The sequence below is a fragment of the Zonotrichia leucophrys genome, chromosome 4 (genome assembly GCF_028769735.1).
Source record: "Zonotrichia leucophrys gambelii isolate GWCS_2022_RI chromosome 4, RI_Zleu_2.0, whole genome shotgun sequence".
NCBI classification, from domain to species: domain Eukaryota; kingdom Metazoa; phylum Chordata; class Aves; order Passeriformes; family Passerellidae; genus Zonotrichia; species Zonotrichia leucophrys.
The window spans coordinates 46,909,592-46,930,879 of NC_088173.1; the positions used below are offsets into that span (position 1 = coordinate 46,909,592).

The 21,288-nt window shown below is 36.1% G+C and overlaps 1 protein-coding gene across 3 annotated transcripts in view; it reads right to left on the reverse strand.

Annotated features, from left to right (window-relative positions):
* Positions 1-2,031: 2,031 nt before the first annotated feature.
* The window catches only part of PCDH10 (protocadherin 10), a 37,638-nt gene continuing 18,381 nt past the window's right edge, over positions 2,032-21,288 (reverse strand). The window contains exons 5-6 of one of the 3 annotated variants that reach the window (XM_064711553.1): positions 9,252-9,326; positions 2,032-6,968 (exon numbers count right to left, since the gene is read on the reverse strand). In XM_064711553.1, coding sequence (XP_064567623.1) covers positions 9,292-9,326 — 35 coding nt within the window. In that variant the 3' untranslated portion in view covers positions 2,032-6,968; positions 9,252-9,291. Of the gene's footprint in view, positions 6,969-9,251; positions 9,327-10,753; positions 11,447-21,288 lie in introns of those variants that run through there. The other 2 variants (XM_064711554.1, XM_064711551.1) reach the window with 2 other exon arrangements.

The following is a 21,288-nucleotide window of genomic DNA, read 5'->3' on the forward strand; positions in this document are numbered from 1 at the left end:
GTTCCAGAATGTTCCTGTCTCCAAGGAAGTGCTGGATGCCAGGATCTCCCCCCTTCCCATCCCCTGGAAGCAGGTGAAAGAAAAATATGATCTCCTCCCATATATACCTCAATCATTTTATTTCAGCTTAGCTGTGATCTAATGTAAATGTGTACCTGGAGTGCCAAGAAAGAGATTTATTTTTTGTTTTGTTTCGGGGGTTTTGTTGGCTTGTTTGTTTAATTTTCAACAGATCGTTTCAGGCAGCTCAGTGAGGTTTAATGATGTTATTACAAGGTATATTGCATTTTCCCCCTAGATTATATTAATTACCTATCTTTAACTTCCAGCACAGTCTCTCTTTTCTTTCTTTGTTGACAGCTGGAATAGAAATCAAACAGAGCCTCTCTCAAAGACTGAATGGCTGTGAGCTCCAAGGGCATCATTTAGCCTCATCTTCAGGGGGTTGAGAATGAGAATGTTTGCTTGCATTCTTCCTTTCTTTTTTTTTTAATATAGCACAAGCCACAACAAATATATTGCTCTCGTGGTAAAATACTTCTCCTTTTGTGATATTTATGTTCCTGAACAAAACACTATTTAAGTATCAATTAATGATGTCTGTGAGACTAGGAAGAGCAGAGAATATTCTCTCTCTTCCTCTTTTTTTCCCCACATAGGAAAAGTGCCACAGCACTGCTTTTTCCATCAGCATCCCAAAATATTTCACCCTTAAATTATTCTGATACCTGGTTAGAAAAGCTGTAGTGATGGACATGGAATTACAAGGCAATTTTCACATCAGGCTTCATCTAGGTCATTTTTCCAGATTATTCTCAACAAATGAGAATTCTCCACTGAGGTGAATGTGCAAACCATTCAGAGGGCTGCTTTTACACTCCAAGTATGTTAGACCAGCCAAGAAGATAGAAAACAACTTTCAGCCAAGCATGAAATGAGATAATGTTCTTAGGATCTGTTACCTTCCAGAGCAAAACCTTCTGAAACATCCACGAGGTTAAGGTTGATTTTTTTTTTTTTTGCTTGTTTTGCTGACATTTTTAACCAACAACTAGGGCAGTGTAAGAATACTCTGTTCCAATGAATTGTTAGCTGTCTGAACTTCTGCATAATAAAAACATGAATCTGTCTTTTCAGGATTGCATTTCTGTCTTTATCTTAATAGAAAACCTAAACATTTATATCACTTAACACCTTGTGTTATTTTGCTTTGAGATAAAATTATCAGAAATATCTGTTTCATACTAAAACATAGCCATGTCTGAAGTTTCAAATATCCAAACTGGATTGTGCAGCTTTTTTAAAAGGAAAGCCAGTGAAGTTTCCCTTTTTATGATGTCAAATAATTTTATTGCAGGCTGATCTTGCTTAAAAAATGCATAAAGAAAGAAACGAAAACTTCCTTTTGCTCTCCTTCATATCACTGCAACTTGGGCCACTGCCTTTAATGGAATTAGGCTCTGATGCATATAAAATACAGCTCAGTTTTTCAGCCTGAATGTTTGTATCCAATATTCCTATAAATTAAGGTTGGTTTGGTTACATTCCCTTTATCACGTATGGTAAGACTCTGTCATATAATACATTGCTCTCCAGGGTTACTGAAAATCAAAGATGAGTTACCCAAAATATGCTTCAAAGTTGAGCATCACAACTTTAATCTTTGAAGTGCAAGTGTTTGAAAGCATTCACTTTTCTTAAATTTTTTTTTTCCATACTGTATGATATAGATCAGTATTTCAGTATAAATTCACCTATTTGTCTGTGTCTCTCTTCCACAGGAATGGTAAACATTATCTCAATCCTGCTTGCAATTTTTGATACCTTCTGCTTGCCTAAAGTGGTTACCATCCAGAGGACACTTTAATCAGTGCTGACACAGTGAACAAGAAAGCTTTAGCACAGTATCTTTCATCTTGACTCAGCAAGATTTCCAGCAATTGCATTTATACAGCTTTTTGACAAGATGCTTCCTAAGTGAAGCGTTTGCCTTCTGGAGAGCTACACCCACAGAGATTTCATTTTTCTTGATGTCTGTCAATATCATGAACTTTATTAACAAATTCAAATTCAAAAACAATTTCAGTTCAAGAAATCTGTCCAAGTTAGTTCTTGGTTATTTCTTACATATGAGGATATCTACAAAAACACAGATGCTCAACAATGGATTGTAATGGCTATGTATATCTGTTTTTATATATATATATATATATGTATCCATTTCTTTGAGACAAAATAAAATGAAGGAGCTCTTTATGAAGAATTTGCTCTATGATTGTAGGGATCAGTGCAAAGGATTTGACTCACAGTTTCAGAATTTATCATAGCACAATATTATAATAAAGTCCTACTGGCTGTCTTTTACATTACTGCAAACAGAACAGAATAAACAACTTTCTACCCTTTATAGACATCTGATGCCAATTTTTTGCAATCAAATTGCAATACCTAAATGTATATCAAAAATGCTTATTTTGGCCCCTACACTTTTGTATAGGTTTAAATTCACAAGCCCAAATGCCATAAAGCTTGAGACTAGAAGAACATGGAACAGTGGCAGGTTACGATCGCCTTTTTCCAGGTAAGACACACAAATATTTAACAGCCTTGCAAAATTGCAATTGCAATTTATCAGCCTAGGAAGACTATCTATTTATCTACCCTTTACCCTGAGGAATGATATTACTTTAAAAAAAGAATGAAAAAAAAAACCTTGAGCAGGTAACATTTTGGAAGTAAAAATAAAAATGAGTTGTGTGCTTGATTGTGGGTTTAACACATGAAGAAGGGGCTGAATTTAATTCTTGAATGCAAAACTCCATTCTACACTAAGGAACAAGTCTTGTTTTGTAGTACCCTAACATGTGTTTCTTCCCTTTTGTTTACATTTACTGATAGGAGCTGTAAGAAAAAAAATCCCATGGCAACTTCCCAGAATTTGAACTATAGTTACACACACATACACATACACCCATGTAGCTCCCCCACAACTATATAGAGGCTATAATGCAGGAATCTTTACAAATTGTATTCATCTGTGTATTTAATTTCACCTAATTTTGCAACAACATTAATGAAAAAGAAGTAACTACTTAAATTACTACACCTTGCTCCAGAAATTTAAGAATATGTTCATGGAAATACCTTCTCTCAATAGGCATGTTAGCAAAAACTTGCTTCAAAAAATTGGAATTCTATTTCAAGTAGTGAAATGTTTTAGTATTTCTAAGTTTTGCAAGAAACTGAAGTTTGATTTTGAAGAATTTTGATAGGCAAGCTGCTTGGAAATCTATTGCTACATATCTAAATCAGGAGTTTAAAAAAGAAAAAAAAAGATTCACAGACCTGATTGCTATCTTTTATAAGACCCTGTCTTCTCTGCTTGAACTCTAATTTACTCCAAAGACAATTATTCTCACAGGCAGCTTGTTCTATTATGCTCATAAATGGTAAATCGAGACATTAAATATTGCTTCAAACAACTAATTGAAGGATAGAACATTCTTATCCCTACAGCTGTGCACAGATTAACCCCTCCAAAGTTCAGCATGCCCCACCAGGAGCATTACAGACCAACAGGACTGAGAGCTTTCTCTGTGCTTTTTCTCTGAGGCAACTTTAAGTACACTTAGATCATCCCTTACAGGTGTGGGGTTTTTTTTTAATTTTTTGCACTGTCCTTGAAAACCTGCAATGAAGAAGATTCCCAAACTTTCCTCATCTCAGTTTTATGGGCATCAATCTTTCCCCTTAATACCCAACCTAAAAATTTCCTGATTATTTTTAATTCACTGTTGGGTCCAATATACAATGAGAGTCCTTCAACATTTGCATCAGAGGAGGAGGCACACACACACTGGGAGAGCTCTGAAGGCATTCACAGGCCTGCCCCTGCTCCCAGCAGTGCCATGGAATATTTGGGAGATGCTGAACAAGGCAATGTCAAAGGCAGGTGGCCAGGTGCCCACTAAAACAAAGAAACAGCACAAACTGAGCCTCTGCCCTGCCCAGTTTGCCCTTTTTTTGGGACAGCAGCTATGCACTGGGATTTAATGTGTCCCAAGGCTTGTGCCAGCAAATTTCAGTGCACCAAAACTCACAGTGAGCAAGGGAACCAGCAGGAGCTACAGCTTCATCTCAAAAGCTCAGGCTGCAGCACTTCAATTCTTCCTTTTCCTTGACACTTCTGCATCCTACCATGACTCCCTCTAGGACCTCTCTAGGATGAACTGAGTTCATCCCAGTGAACTCACAAGGATTTCTGTGTATATATGGGCCAATGCCAATGGTATTTAACATTAAATACAAATAAAAAAGATCAATAAATCTGTACATATATCATACTTGATGGAAAGAGTTTGGTTTTGGAAATGAATGACAGGACATGATATGGTTAATAATTTTTCAGAAAAAAATGGCATGCAAAATGTGAAGGGAGTTTCATAAAATAGAAACAATTTGGCTGTCCATGAAACAGAAAGTAAAATAATTTCCTTTCCCTCACAAAGACCAGAAAACAACCATAAATTACAATATATGTCTGTATTAAAAACCTAATTAGAAACAGGTTTCAGAATGGCAAGGACTTTCTTGCTTTAAAAGCAGAAACAAGAATCTAGAAATCTCCTTTAAATGAAATATTTGTCACAAATTCCATTGCTTTTCTTCATAAAATAAATGAAGGCTGTGGGCAACTAAAAGGTCTGCTACCTAGAGCAGGAGGAACATTTCACTGTTGTATTTGTTCAAATCAATAGCTGTTGAAGTGGTTTGGGGGATTTTTGAATTAGGTTTTTTATAACATACATTTTTAAAAGAATCTCATGAAACAATCTGTCATTATACAATCATGCTAGGTGTGCACATTAAAGTGTTTAATGAGCATATTATTTTGTTTGGAATAATAAATTAATCATGGTAGGGTCCACTAGCTGTACAAAGAACTCGTGGAATTTGATCAGGAATGTTGGAGTCCCTGTGTACATTTGGATCCACAGCAAGATGGCTTTCATACAGGTGATTTATATACTCGTATCTAATAGAAACTACCATTACAGAGAACAAAAACCCCCAGAACCCACAAACAAAAATAAGAAACCCAAATTCTATTATGACATAGCAGCGACCTCTCACACATTCATCCATGGCAGAATTCCAAAATAATGGCATGATTCAAATCCCACTGCAACCAATGAAACATTTGCTCTTGTTTTACTTAATATTGAACCATCAGGTGGAATTGGTTTGAATTTGGCTAGGCATTGGCTGACAACAAGGTGTGCTCTCATTTGCTTTCACTATTTGATGTATTAAGGTACAGTAAGGGGAAAAAAATCACAGCACAAAAAAAAAAAAAAGAAAAAATTTTACTAGATTTTTACATTTAGTAAATGGTACTTAAACTCCATGGACATGAAAGTAGTTTTAAACTTTACCTTCGAAATTTTACTTTTTTCAATATTTCATAGAAAAGAAACGCTCTAAGATACTGTTTCAGACCACAGAATTATTACAGAACATAAAGATTATATGCAAGGGCTTAATCCTTTTCCCAACAAAGATGGTGGCCAACACCATTTGAACTCCCATGGGACAGGGGTCAGCTGAGAATGTGCCATGTTCCTAATTGGAAATCTCCTTTGTGACAAAAGAGTCTTCTGGCATACACTTTGCCTTTGTAATTTGAATTCTATCAACAACTATTCCTAGCCACAAGAGAAATATTTTTAGGCAATATATTTGTATAGTTTCACAAAACTATGTTAAAGAGAGATGTGTGGGTGTTTTTGTGTGTGTGTGTATGTATTTATGTATGTATGTATACATATTTATGAGCTTGGGATGATTTTCTTAAAATACTTAACTTCACTTACATTATATCTTACATTGCAAAATGTACAGACACCCAGTGTTCTTTTTTAACAACATATACAGGTGAATTTATAGAGCCTTATAAAAGATTTTGTGATTCCAAATTAAAAACCATAGAAACATAACCAAAGTAATGGAGAGTGGTTTATACCTCTGATAGTACATAGCGCTCATTGGGGTAATACTGACAGCTGCATCTTTGGCATTGAAAATTCCTCACGACTTTTTAGACAAAATGGTGCTGCTTACAGCTTTTTTTTTTTTTTTTTCAAACAAGAAAAACAGGATGGACCAAAATACGAATTTTGGGGAAGTACTATTAAAGGTTTATTTTATTTTTGTTTTTAGCAAGGATAGCTTAGGAACCCTGAATTATCTTCTCGCTTTAGTGGATGGTGTAAACTGTATGAATCCATTTAAAAATCAACTAAGTTGTACCACGTTTTTCGGAAAATTATATATAATATAATATATATATATTTTATATTTATTTAGAAGCTTTGAAATAGTACAGTAAACACTTTGCAACACGGTGTATAAACTACAGAAATGTCTTTGATAATTTTGTGGGTCTTCAGATTAACAACATTTTTACGACCCACAGGTGAAAAGAACATGATCACAATCTCTCTTGTAAAGTTGGAATAGTTTGGGGAACACTTGATCACACAAAAATAATATAAAACAGTCAAGTTTAAAACAGTGATATTGCATTTATAATGCACATCTCTTTTATCTGTACGATTGGCTTTTTGTGGTGAATATAAACATCTAAAGGGCTCAGTGACATTTTGGAGAGAGAAAGATATATAGTGCTGTAAACAGGCACACACTGATCAGAGAGGCAAGATCAGTTGCCTCTGAAGTTTCTACAGTTCTACACATTTCAACTCATTTCTCAGGCCTGCTGAGAGCAATTAGGTCCTATGGTTGGCCAGGATGTCTCCAACAGCACACAAATCCTTCAGTTACACAGAACTGGATGGCCAAGATAATGAAGTTGAAAGCTGATGCTTTTTGTTGGTCGACTTTCTTTTGTGCAAATCATGCTGCTTCAGGTAAGTCCTGTAGAAGTGACTAGCATATCCTTTTCCGTGCTGCAGGAAAGAAAGAAAGACACTTCTGAGAGGAACAAAAATAAAAAAATTCAGTCTCCAACAGTTCTTAGGTTTAGGGTTTCTTAGGGTGTAGAGAAACAATCAAAACTTGTCACAAACTGAGGCTGGAAATTCCCATTATAGCAAACAGTTTAATGTTGATTCACTTTTCAGAGAAAGCCTCTTTGTGAGGCTTGATAGCCTGAATACCAAATTTCATAGGTTGTTTTATTATTCTGTCTAACTTGTCACGGCAAATATTCCAATGTGCCTGTACAGAATCAGTATAAGGCAAATATTCAGACTTACAGGTGAAGTATTACTCAAATGTCACAGGCTAATTTTTCCCTAGTTCAGCTTGTTTTTTGAAGCAAGATCTAGAATGCCCCCTAAAATTCAGAAGCTAGTTTTCCTTCTCTTTCAAAGTGAACCATTATCCTCATCACTAAATGACCCTTCAGTCTGGTTTGACAGATGAAAAAAATGGTGCATTAGTGCTACAATTCAAATTTCAGCATTTACTGTCAGGCTGGAAATTAACTCATGTTATACAAATGAAGAAGGTCAATGCATTAGCAAAGCCATATCCTAATCCAGCAGCTGCAGTAGCTGTACTACCTCAAGACACTGGCTAATTCAACTGTAATTGGGAGCAAAAGTAACAAGTGATTTGTACCAGCATTCAGGAAGACCCCAGGTTAAATTCTGATCTCAGTCACACATTAAACCAAAGAACTAACCCACTTACTCAAGTATTATAATTAGCATCAGCGCCACTCTTATCTGGTAAAACTTAGAGTGATAAAATCAGGTGTTACCTTAGCTCCAAACACACTAAATCCCTACCTGAAATTCAGTCTGCTTCTCTGTGTGAAGTTTTACAGCTGAAACAAAAAGGAATCTTAACTTTCAAATGGATCTTTAAATCGTGTACAGGTTGATGCTTGCGTGGTGACACATAAACACATCCAGTCTCCGTTCCATTTAACATAAATATATACATATATAAATATATAAATATATATTAGCCATGCTTATTTCCTAGATATATATTCACCAGTAAAGGTATGAAATGTGGGTACTGTATCACATGGAAGTTAGCTTGGAAGTTAGATTACTTACAGGAAAATGTTACTGTGAGTGTTGGATGTTTGTCTGATCTAGCCTGCCTATGCTACAGGGTGCACACAGGAAAATGTGAAAAACATTTCTGCATCTGTTCAACATACAGAAATTTGCCAGATGTGTTGTTAAAAATAAAACATCTAATAGACGAGGTTGTCAATGTTTCAGGTCTGTAGCAAATTAGTAGCAGAATTAGAAAGAATTTTTAAAAGCTTCTGCAAGGTGTTTTTTAAACAATGATTTTAAGAATAATGAGATCAGAACCTTCATGATGCAGTAAATGATCAGATTAATCCAGTATCCAAATATCTTTTAATGTATATTTTTTTAATATTACAAGAAACAACCATTCCAATAATGGTAAAAAAAATAACAGGACTTCTATTGGATCTTTAAAACTTTTTTTCCCAAAGTTCAGTCATAATTTCAGTTCTCCTGTAAATATTTAGGCATAGTTGTCTAGATTGGTGTCTGCCACTGAGGAATTCATGCTGCACTACAGACACAGGAGGAGTTTGCTGGGACAAAGATAAACAGAGATGCAGCTGGGGCAAACACTGCTTTTATGCAGCACCACTGCCCCTCTCCTGTCTGACACTGTACTGATGTGGCACCATCTTCCAGATAATGCAGAGACTGAGTTACTGGCTGTGTCTGGCCTTTTGCCATGGAAATTGATGCATTTGGAAATTTTTAATCTCCATTTAACATGCTTATATTACAAAATAATCAAGCCCTTTTATAGCAATAACTAAATATTATGCATTTAAGTTGCAGAGCTACTGCAACTCTCCCCACCTACAAAAATTGTTGCTTTAAATCTTAAAATATCCTCTGCCAACACATAAAAAACATTGGATTTTAAAGGCAACTTTTGGCTTTCTTTCTGGTTCTGCACAGAAATTTATGTGCAAGCAAATCTCTGCATGTCTATACCTGTTTCCGTCTTTTTACAGATGGGGAATATAAATCAGAGAGGTTAAATGGAAAGGAGGGTGGACTCAACTTAAAAAAGAGAGCAATGAAAGTTCTGACATCTGTTTCCAGTTCTCTGTGTGTGCATGCATGTGTGTTCATAAATAAGCTTTTAAATAACAAACACTAAGCCTCTCTGTATCACAATTTCTCCATCTGTAAAATGGGAATAATATTGCTTACCTATCTCCTAGAGGTGCAGGAAGGTTTAAATCACTATTCTTTATAATCCACTTTGAGATCCAGAGATGGCAAGTGCTATAGAAATGGAAGTATCACAGTCAGTGTAAGAGCTGGAACAAGAACACCATAATTTCTGGTGCCTAATTTCTCCTCTGAGATCACAGCTCTCTCTTTCATCCCTGTTTTATCACCTGTTCCAAACTCTCAGACTAGTACACAGGGAACCCTCAAGTCTCTGTGAGTATGGGTAGTCAGAAAAAAAGGCTTTAGTCACAAGCAGTTCCATAATTCTGACCATATAATTTATACTAATTGTACACAGATCCTAACATTATTTGAGGTGAGCAAGATGATTAAAGATCCACAAGCATTACAATTAAAATTCTTAGGGTAGAGGATTTGTGCTGTATCGATCCTTCCTGAAACAACAAAGATTCTGAGCATTACAGCAAGAATCCTTAATGCATACAATTTATATGGAATAACATACAATAAGATAAAGTAAAATGAGAAATAAAAAATAAAATAAAATAAAATAAAATAAAATAAAATAAAATAATAAAATAAATAAAAAATAAAATAAAAAACTGGCAAAAATACATTAAAATTCATTTGTTGCTCAACACACCCTAATGAGCCTCCCATCCAGAGTGAGCTAATTTTGTGTAGACTGATAAGGGAAGACATGTCAAGACATCAGTGGTAGTTGAACAAAAAAAGAAATTAAAAATATTAACACAATAAACAGGAAAGAGAAACTAAAGTATGCAATAACTCTTCCTAGCTCATGGATCAGAAATGAACAGAAAATACTGTAAAGCCCCTGTCTCTTTAATAAATCTTCCTTTCACCTTGTTGCAAATCATCCAAACTCGATGTTGGATTACTACTTTATAACTGTGAGTACAGGCAGGAACATTTGCTCTTATGGAAAAGCCTAGAAGGGATTGCCTGTGCTTGGAACACCTTCAAACTCTCCAAATCAAATTTTGCTGCTGCTTAGCAGTGCTAGCTGATCTGAAGGGGACAGAGAAAGGGCTCAGTGCTTCCGTCCACAGCTGGCAACCCAAGCAGGAAAAGAAAATCCATACTATAAACCCATCCTATACCTTTTAGAACCATTGTCACTTTCCCTCTGGACTGTATTTAAGAGCTCCATAAGCTCCCACAGCATTACTCCTGCTCTTAGAGAACAACTGCTGAGTCCCCCTAGAAGTGCCAACAGCCTAAAGATCCGAAGGAACTGCTAGACCATAAAATTTCCAAAGAATATAAAATACCAGGCATGCTGTTTCTGTTACAGATATACCCCTGATCCCCCTTCACTTAGGAGAAAGATGACACAAACCCCTTTCTTTTAAATTAAAAACACCCCTGCAACAGCAGAACAGGGGTAAAGCCACTATGTAAATTCTTTTCTTGTTTCAGAGCTACATTTATTAAGTTCAGAGAATATCCAAGCAATATTTGCCTTCACACAGGCTTTTGTGCAAGCATTCAGCTCACTGTCTTCTCTTGGTCCCCTGTACAAGCTGTGTGCCTCACCATGCCACACAGATCATGCCTTCCCCATAGAATATGGCAAATGATAAAGGAGCACAGGGTGCTGTAAATTCCTGCATTTCACTCAGAATCAGCCCAGCTATTCTGGCTTCACTTGCAGGGAGCAAGAATTTAAAAAAGGAGTTAATCACCTCATATGCATGACGCCAAAGTTGGTTTTAAATCTGCATTGTTAATTTTAAGCGTCCTTTATATTTTGATGGTTTCCCTTACAGTCTACATGTTAACTGTAACATATGAAACATGGCTCTTCACTAAGTCCTATCAGAAAATGATAATTCTGGTGACCAGCCAACCAACCAGACTGCAAGTTCATCACTCCTGCTCTAAATCCACCCAAGCAAACAGAGACCAAAACCTAAGCAGCGGCAGAATGCATCCTGTCAGAAATAACCTGGCTGCTCCTGTAAGCTTGGAGCTCAAACATCAGCTCCAAATATCAAATATCAGGCATGTTTTTTGTTTTTTTTTTTTTTTTTTAGAAAGAGGTGAACAAGTGAATGGGAATGCAGAGCAAGCTGCCAGAGCTCCCTCACCCTTCGTAGTGGTGCATCCAGGTAAAGGGTGAGACACACGGCTGGGGCTGGGGCTGGGGGATGGAGGATGGGGGTTACTCTGCTGCCACCCATGCTCTGTGGATAAAAAAGCATTCCAGTCACTGCAAGTGTCAGTTCAGTATATTTTGCAATCCATAAAGTCGTTTTTTTTTTTTTTCTTTTAAAAGTGATCTATTACTTAAAGAAGTTTGCTAAAGCCTTGCTAATAATCTTTTATGAATATTCCATTAATGGCATTATAAAAAGAGAGTGTCTCACCCAGGTCAATAAACTTTGGCACACAAATATAAAAATAACATTTTACTCAGATAGCTTTTGCTCATGAATAAGTTTAAGGGGGACTTTTTTTCCTTTTCTTTCAAGGCTTTAGCGCAAAGATTTTGTCCATCAAATCTATATATTCTGTAGCCAAATATTGGATAAAACACCTTGAATTCCAGATGTCTATGTTTAATTTTACACAATTAATGTGGGTTTAATTTTTTACACAGTTAATGTGAGTTTAATTTTACACAATTAATGTGATACTTTTAAACTCTGAATTAACAAATAGCTCGGGGGTGGGAGGAGAAAAAAAAAATAGAAGGAAGGCGGAACATACTTACTTTTGCATTTGAAATTATAGATAAATAATTCAGTAAGATCAAATCTCCCCTAATGTCAGTGAGTCTGCTGGCTTTGGTGATCACTTTAGGATGTGTCTGAAGGGCCCTGAAGGCCACTAAAGGTGTTCGGTGACAATGAAACCACATTCTGTTCTGTCTGTTGAATTCTGGCATGTGACAACACAGGCAAGGCAGGAGAAGCTCTGTCATTTTCCCCAGGGTAGAATTTCTCCCCCTGATACCAATATGGCATTCAGCATGGCTGAAATGCTCCTTCTGGCATCTGCAAAATCCTAGATATAAATATTGTTCCGAAAATAAACCCACAGCATTGGGACTGATGGGTACAATTACCCAGATTTCATGTGAAACAAGAAAACCAATTGTGAGCACCGGGTCTTCAGGCTGTGAATAAATTAAAGTAAGCCAAAATGCAAAAGTTTTTATTGCTGCACTGAAAGTTTTCTGGAAACAGGCTTGATTTTAGCTAAATAAATAATCTCCACAGGCCATTAAAATAATTTCTTCATTTGAGAGTATATATTTACTTCTGGAACACATATGATTATCCTAAAAAAAACCCCTGTCTTTTGTTTAAAGAAAACTATATAACCATATATACTCTGCTTTTCTTTCTCCTTTCATTGAGAGCATAACATTTCCATGTCTATATTCATTTAAATCAGTTCAAGAAAGAAGGATTCTCAACCATGCCAAAATTTGACAGTGCTGGATATTCCACTGACCACAGTGCATTAAACCTGACAAGCAGTGTTACCTACTGCAGGAAAAGGGGGAGAGAGGTTTGTCCTTTGCACTTAAGTACAAAACTGCCACTTTGCAAATTTGAACATCATGTTCCAGACCAACAACAGATTTTCAGTATTTTTACAAAAACATTTTTCACCAAATTGCTGATTTACACATATTGCCACTTATTTTAGCTTCAAGACTGGAAAATACATAGTTAAAAAGTATTAAGGTATTTTCAATGTTTGGAACATGCAACTATTTTGTTATGGAAAGTGAGATGCCCGATACAAATGCTGACACATCATGACAGCCACTGAAATAATGTTTCTCTGGTGCTAATGGTTGATCTGAGATTTATTTGCTACCTGGACTTTGCTAATCCTCTGGAAAAGGAAAAAAAAAATGGGGAGAAAAAAAAGAAAAAAGAAAAAAAGCTTTTCAGTTCTTAAGAACAACTACCCAATTCCCAGTTCATGTAAGCAGTGACCTTAATCAACATGTGCTCTACATCAAGCACATGACTAAGAGGGATTGACTTTTGAATCAAGCCCTGGATTTTGTCATCAATGTTCTGCTGCACACAGGATACTTTCATGTGCATTTGATTTTCTGTTCTAAATGCAGAGAATTTTTCTTTTCCACCCCCAGCAACAGCCAGAGGCACAGTAGATGTCAGATTTGATTTATCTCTGGCTCTGATTATTTACTACCCAAACAATGCTTTTTAGTTACTACAACTCAGCAGAGAAAAGCACTAAGCTGTATTCTATAATGAACCATAAAGACACAAAAGACTATTTTTTTTCCACAAGATACAGAGGGAATAAAGCTTCTTTGTCTTTCTGTACTATTATAAGCACATTATCTACCTGAAAACACTAAAGATAATGCATGACAGCACCACTGAAGTCAGAGAACCACGGAATATTTAAATTTGTAAGAGTTTTTATAATTATGTTCGGTGTTAAGGCCTATTAAACAACTACCAAATTACTCCTGATGTATGTCAAACTTAAAGCACAGAGCATATTACCTAAGAATATTTCCAATTCTCTGTCAACAACTTATTCTACTTGCATACATATTGTAGTACCAATTCACATTCTTTGTAACTCACTATAAGCTAACAATTTTGGTATCATGCTTAGTAAAACTCCTATTTGATTCCTTTCTTAATTTTTTTAATAAAAATTGCTTATATGCATGTGTGCAGCAGTAATTTCTCCTCCTCCATTTTCTTTTCTTTTTCTCCATTTGTTTTTCTTCCTTGTTTTAAAAATTCACCATTTTTACTGCATTCTTACAAAACATGCAGTACACATTTCTTTCAGCTGACAAGCCTGGAAATGAACATTTCAGTTTGAGGGTTAACCAATGCAGAACACATTAAAGGCCAGCTACTATGTGACTTAAAATTTTCAGAGCCCTGGGGAGAAGAGGAGGGATAGGAACCATTCCTCCTAAATTGCTCATAAGTGCCTCAGTTCCCTATGGATTCCAGGGAGAAGCAGACATGTAGATCACCATTTGGTGGCCTTCAGAGGTGTCTAAATTATTCATGCAGGGTTTGGCCTGAAATAATTAAATTTACTTGTTCTTACATGAGGTAACATGCATTACATACAGCATTACATCAGCATCACACAATGAATTCCTATCCAATTTATCTTTGCCATGATGGTTTTTTTCCAACATTCCTCTTTCCTAGCAGGGATTAGCTGGCATTAGGACCTGACAAGTATGTTCCCACTCTTTTTTCTGAGTGTTTTATTCTCTGTTTCTAAAGCACACTGCTTGTCATGAGCAGCACACACTCTGATTTTAGGGAGTCTTTCCCACTTTACCAAGATAACACACTTAAGTGCAAAAAGCCTTCTCACAAGCCTTTCAAAGCTTCTCTTTTCCAAAATCACATATTGGCTTGTTTCTATCCATACATAAAGCTTGCCCATCACCATTCTTTAGAGTTAAGATGACCAGAATGGAATGATTTATTAATCATTAAAATTCCTCAGCCATATCAAGCAATCCACGTGGGCCACAGCACAGGAACATATTCCATCTGCATCCAGGAGTGGTCCCTGGCACTATGTCCCAGACTTTTTAGGGAAAAAAAAGCTGCTTGACACAGGTTAAAGACAGGCCACAGAGCATCACCTTCCAGTGGTGGAAAGGATCCTGTTTAATTCATCAGAGTGGCCATAAAGAAGCGTGGAAGTACAAAGCACCCAGTCCTTTATCTCAAGTGGAGCAGAAAAAAAAGTTATTACTGCATCTCATTTGTAAGGTAGAACTTTTTTAGATCTCAGAGTTCCTATCAATACCCACAGCTGTTTGCAGCTCTATTCAATTGTCATCTAAATTCCAACTGAGCATAGATGGATGTTAAATTAAAGCCCAAACAGTCAACTAAAAAGACACAAAGTGACAGAATTTTACTCTGACAAAAGATGAGTTCACACTATCAGCATCTACAAAATCCCTTATGAATAAAAAAAGGTTGTGTTCAAGCAGTTTCATAATGGATCTTTTACCAGGGCTGAATGCAGCTGTGATGCTGAAGGTGAAAAAGATTAAGTGAGAAGACTCAGCTCACTTGCAAAACCAGGAATCTGTCATCCCTGGACTTCTTTGGGGGATCTACTCTGCGTCCTTTATTTTTCCTTTCTAAGCCACATTACTTCTGATGACCTGTAAAAATGTCATGTAAAATAACACCTTTCACACATATGAAATAGGTTCATGTGTATGCAAAAAATGTAGATTTACTCCTGCAAGTACTCATACAAGCATGTGATTTTCAGGCAGAATCTGGGAACCAAGTTCTGAAAATTTGCTTCTCCATGTCCACTGTATTCTCTTCAACCCATAAAGACCATTATCCTAACAAAGAAAGAAATCAAATTGACTCAGAAGAGTTTGGATTTTCAGTGAATCCACATCATATTTAGTTTTTCAAACAGGTATTGAACTTAAAAATAATATTCTTATTGCATCTCCTACTTCCTCTCCAAAAAGGTACCCAACACCTAACTTTTCACTTTTCTGACCTCGCCATGCTGCGTTCCTAAAACAAATATATTCACAGCTACTTCCCAGCAGCAGTCATCAGACTACTAGCATGGAAATGTGGATTCTCAGTGGTTCATGCACAAATAAAGCTGTTTACAGGCTTGCCAGACAAACAGCAACACCGATCCCTACAGCGTGCTTGTCCAAACGTGAGAAACAGATGCACTTCCCCATCTCACTGCTTGTTTGTTGCACTCTTTAAATGCTTTTCCCTGTGTCTCCCCACTTAGGGCAAGGCAAGAAAAAGTAAGAAAAAGGAAAGGAAACCCCCTCTAAAAATTAAAGCAGTGGAAATGACCGTGGAAAATCACAGTTATTGTGTACAGGAAAAGATCCAAAGCAAGAATAATTGCCTGTGCTCTGCAGGGCAAGGAGTTCCTTGGGCAGAGGCACGCAGAGAGGAAAAGATTTGCTGTGCACAGACCCAGGATCAGGCACACATTCAATTCTCCAGCTCCTGACTGTCACAGCAAGGAGGTTTTGTGCATTGGAGAGCAGCATTTATTTATAATGAATAGAATTTTGCCTATCAAAAATAAATAACTTCATTGCCTTTGAAAATTTTAACTGCAAACATCTCCATGCTTCCCAGAGGGACTCGTGTCCCTAAGTGGCTAAACTGCTTTTGGCATAGGATTTAAATTGATGGGACAAAAGGCATTTTGGAATTTTAAACCAGCATAGCACACTAATCTTAAAAATTACTCTAAAGTTTCAAGCAAGCTTTCTGCTAGGTTTTTCAGACTTCTTCATACTCCACTGGTAGGAACACAGAAAATGGTATCTCATCATTTAAAAAGAAAAATCTCCACAGATGGTATATGCACAGCACACATAAGCACTGCCAAAATTGACCTAAATGAATAAATATAGCAGCAGTCTGAGATAGCTCAGATACACGAGACTTCCATGCATTCCAGTCAGAAGTGGCAAATACAGATTTTTACAGCCATTAGAGGAAAAGAAGCAGTTGAAATTCTGTATTTTAAAGACTAATTAAAAGTATAATTTTCTGTCAAATAAAACTCACTAATTTTTTCCAACTTTTTTCCAATCACTTTCCTGCACTGTAGCTGGAAAGAGCTCTAGAGTTATTTAAGATAAAAGACAATATGTAAACTCAAGGATGGGCACAATTTTTAATCAGTATGTACAGTGGCAGACAATTTTTTTCCAAGACCACAGTTACACAAACAGCTTGAAGCAAATAGTATTAAATAGCTATCACCTGTGCTTTAAAATTAAAAGAACACATATTTCACTTCCTTATATTATTTCCATAAAAATTGATTAAAATAATGTAATTTATAGGCTTTACTGGGCCACAGCCAAGTTTTATTCTCTGTATTTATATATTCCTTTCTAATCTGGCTTTCTGAACTATCCATTTCCTTTCTGTTGCTGCAGTGATGCTCTGTAAGTGTTCTCCTTGAGCAGGAGCTTCAAGAGAAATATATTCAGAAGAAGAACGCGAACCAGTCGTGAGTGCAAGATAAAAATACCTTTCAGAAGTTATGCAATAAACACTGAGCAGTTGAATCATCAGGAGTGGTTTACTCAAGATCATAAAGAACCTACTATTATGAGTAAAAGCACATCAGTGTCTTGCTCTCCCTAAATTATATTTTAATTAGCACACAACATTGAAGTTTTATTTCAGGTGTAGGAGGTTTCTTGTAAGATTTATTTACCTAACAGGGGTGACGAATCTGAAGTGGCAAACTTGAGGTATGAGGAAATAAATCTGAGCATTTCAAATGCAGCAAATATGGGAATGCTCTAGTAGACTTTTTAGAAAAGAAAAACAAAAAATTCCATTAGGTTTCTCAGCATTAGTAGATGGTGGCCCTTCAACTCATCCTCTGTTTCTGCTGAGCAATTTTGCACAAATCTGTGCAGAAATCAGATAATATCCCTATCCCAGGGATAAATCCCTGAATATGAGTCAGGAGCTTCACTGTGGCAGGATATCCACAGAGTTTTAACTCTTTTTGACCACAAACTGTATTATTCACAAAGCAACAACTTTTTACCGTGCACACGTAACTTGTTTATTCATGCCAATAAAAAAAAATTGTTTCAAAAATTTTGTTTTGTACAACTTTTCTTAATCCAGCATGATGATGTTTTCTTCTTAGACCAAGAACTCCAATTTACTGGAGCTAATTTCTTGGGTTTTACTTCTGTGCCTTTTTACTTCAAGTGGGTGCAAAAATCACAAATTGAATTTATAAACCTATTAATGAAGGGATCAGACAGCTCACAAATTTATACCCGATCTGTATTAGAAATCACGTAGGCTAATTTTAAAATAAAAAATGAAGGCAGGTCTCATTTTTTTAAAATTAATCAAGTGTCCCATTCAAAAATGCTCTTATTGATGTTTATGCAAATGGAAAACAATTATGTCCATCATCACAGCTGTGATAAAACTACCCAAATAATTTCCAGAAATGAGATGTAACTAAACAAATAAAAAATGAAAGAAACGTCTTCCATCATATTGACTGTACCAAAGTGTAATTTCTCTCTCCCTCTTTTTATTTTTTTTTTGGAAAGTTGTCTCAAGACAGTGAAGACTTCTTGTTTAAAACATCTTTTCAAATATTTATGTTAGACATCAGCAGAAAATGTTGTGTTACAAATCCTGGCATACAGAATTGGGCCTTTATGATCCCAACTAGATCAAAATACACAATAAATATTTACATGCACTTTTTTTATTCCTTTGAAAAATAATCAAAGGATTGTGAGGCACTTCTTGTCCCGGTATAAACACATGAACATTTTTCTCCTCTAGGTCATTTATTCTCATCTAATTCAGGGGTTTGGATAATAACTAGAAGTTAGACTGTGATTTGTGTCAGCACTGAGGTAGTTTATTTTAAATAAATGGATGGTTCAATTCATAAACATTGAACAACTGTTCAAGAAGAAAGGGATTCTTTCCCCCTTTCCAATCCACCTTGCTTAGACACCAGCTCTTTGGGTAAGAGCCCAGCTTTTTTATCCTCTGTGTCCTACCTAACATGATAAAATCCTGATTCATCCATGAAATATGTTGATGGTGGTGGCAATACTTTCTATAAAAATGATACCTTTTCATCAGTGAGGATAAAAATGCCTGAGTGTATGTAGAAAACGTTGCAGAGCTAACAAGGGGGCTACTCCAGAACACAATCATTATTCCAGAATGTCTACCTGTATAAACATTGTTATTTCATGCAGGAAATTGTGCCCTTATGGAGTTTATTTTAACCTGCTTTCAAAGGAGATTAAGCTTTGCCAAAGTAATTTTTTTAGAGCAAAATAAGCATTTCTACATAAAAAAGTTCAGGTGTTATGACTGTTTTTGTATATTGAAAAAACCCAAACCCTTTAATAGGAAGAAAAATTATTCTGTCGCTAACGTCAGTATGAAACTTCAGGAAAGCTCTAAAGCATTATAAAATCATTGCCCATCTAGAGTGAACCAGAAATTATATTTAAAAAAAATGAAAGCTATTTATTGTTAATTATAGACCAAAATACTCCTGAGGTGGATTTAATGGTGCTGTTTCCACTGCCATCATCTCAGGACCTTGTTCAAAGTATTATAAATAGAGCAGAATCAGACTGATAAGGTATTAATCGTAGAGACAGTCTCTGTTATATCTCCTACAGAATCTGGTCCAACAGAGTTTGAATCTTGGATTAGGGGTTTTGGTAACTATAGCAATATTATTTATAAAAATAATGGCTAATATAACCACCACTAAAAGAAAAAAAAAATGCTATAAATGGTTAGAATTGAAAACATAGGAATTCTTTAAAAGCTACATTTTATTTTCCTCACCACTGTTATTTCACTTATTTTATTTTCTCCAGTGAAGTTCAGAATTTCTTTCATGTTTTATGAACATTCAAGTCATTATGAAAATTTCTTAACTGTCTGCAGTTAGGAACACTGAAGAAATGCACTGTTCAAACCACATGGATGAACAAGTAGTAAGTGTTAGTTGCACAGTAAGAAAAATATGTAAGTTAGGAGAATCCTGGAGTCACTCCATGAGGAAACTATTTTCAAAAATCTGATCTAATCATAACTTTGTAGTTTTTACTCATAGCAATTACATAAAACTTACAGAAATAAATATATTCCTCAAAATATATTATTTAAGCACGTAGAAATCTACTTACATTACATTTCATTCAGAATAATACATAGAATATGAATGTTTATGTGGAAATTGGTGTATGAGTAAGTCCAATGGCTTAAGTGAAAATTCCATGATGGAACAAAAAGAAAATATGAGATTTGTATACTTATCTACATAATTTGTAATAACAGCTGCTGTTTTCACTTGACCAAGCAATGCCCTAAACCTCCAACCACAAAGAACCAAACATCCAAATTCCCACTATATGGAGTCTCCAGCGTCAACCACGCTGCACAAGTTCAACAAGTCAGAATTGAAAACATGGGAATTCTTTAATATCCAAATCCCCACTATATGGAGCCTCCAGCTTCAACCATGCTGCACAAGCTCAACAGGTTACTGCAATTTATGTCCAATTGGTATCATTTTATCAAATGTGTGTGATTTATGTGTATTTTATCAAATGTGTAGGGTGTATTATCCAATGTGGATGATCAGCTCATGACCCTGGTGCCCTGCAGTTGTTTCTCTGCCTTGCTGCTCTTTGCTGTCGAGCCCAGCAAACAAAAGCACACAGTTTACTTTCCCCACTCCTCCTTCACTCCCCACCCCTATCACAGCTTGCCTACATTAATTAGCAGCAAGCTTTTGATATGACTTTGCACAGAGTTATTTCCAGCATTGTTGCTGCTGTGCCATGTGTTTTTATGGAATGAATAGACTGTCTGGAGGAACACAGTGACACGAGCTGTGTAGGGGTTTTGTAGCACTTTTTTTTCAGTGTGTTTTCAATTCAATTCCCCTTTTTACAACCTAGTGTTTTATTTCCTTCTGGCTGGCTTTGTGCATTGTGGGAAACTTCTCAGGGAACTACTCCACGGTCTTTTTTTTTTATTTATTCCTAAGGATGAATTCAAATTTTTCATGCTAACATGCACCACCTTCTTGATCTTTTTGAAGGTTCTGCACCGAATGCACACATTGGAGGAATCCCAGAGCAGACACACTCCTGTGGCACCATGAAAATGACATCTGCAGACACTGCCCCCTATTTATGGGTGCTGCTTCTAGATAATTCATTTTTTTTAACTCCATGGATTTCTGTATAAATGCCTGGGGGGACTCTGCTTTTGCTGAAATGTTCCATTTATCCTCATGATTTTTTTCCTCTTAGGCACAGAGTCTAGTAAGGCTTTCACCTATGACAACACTTGATTATTTTAGGAGCTTCCTCTAATACACAGAAGCTGTGCTAAAGGGTTTTTTCTGACAGTTCAAATACACTCTATTGATCAATTCTCACTCTATCAAAATTCTAATAGATTGACAATCTTCCTGCATCACTTTC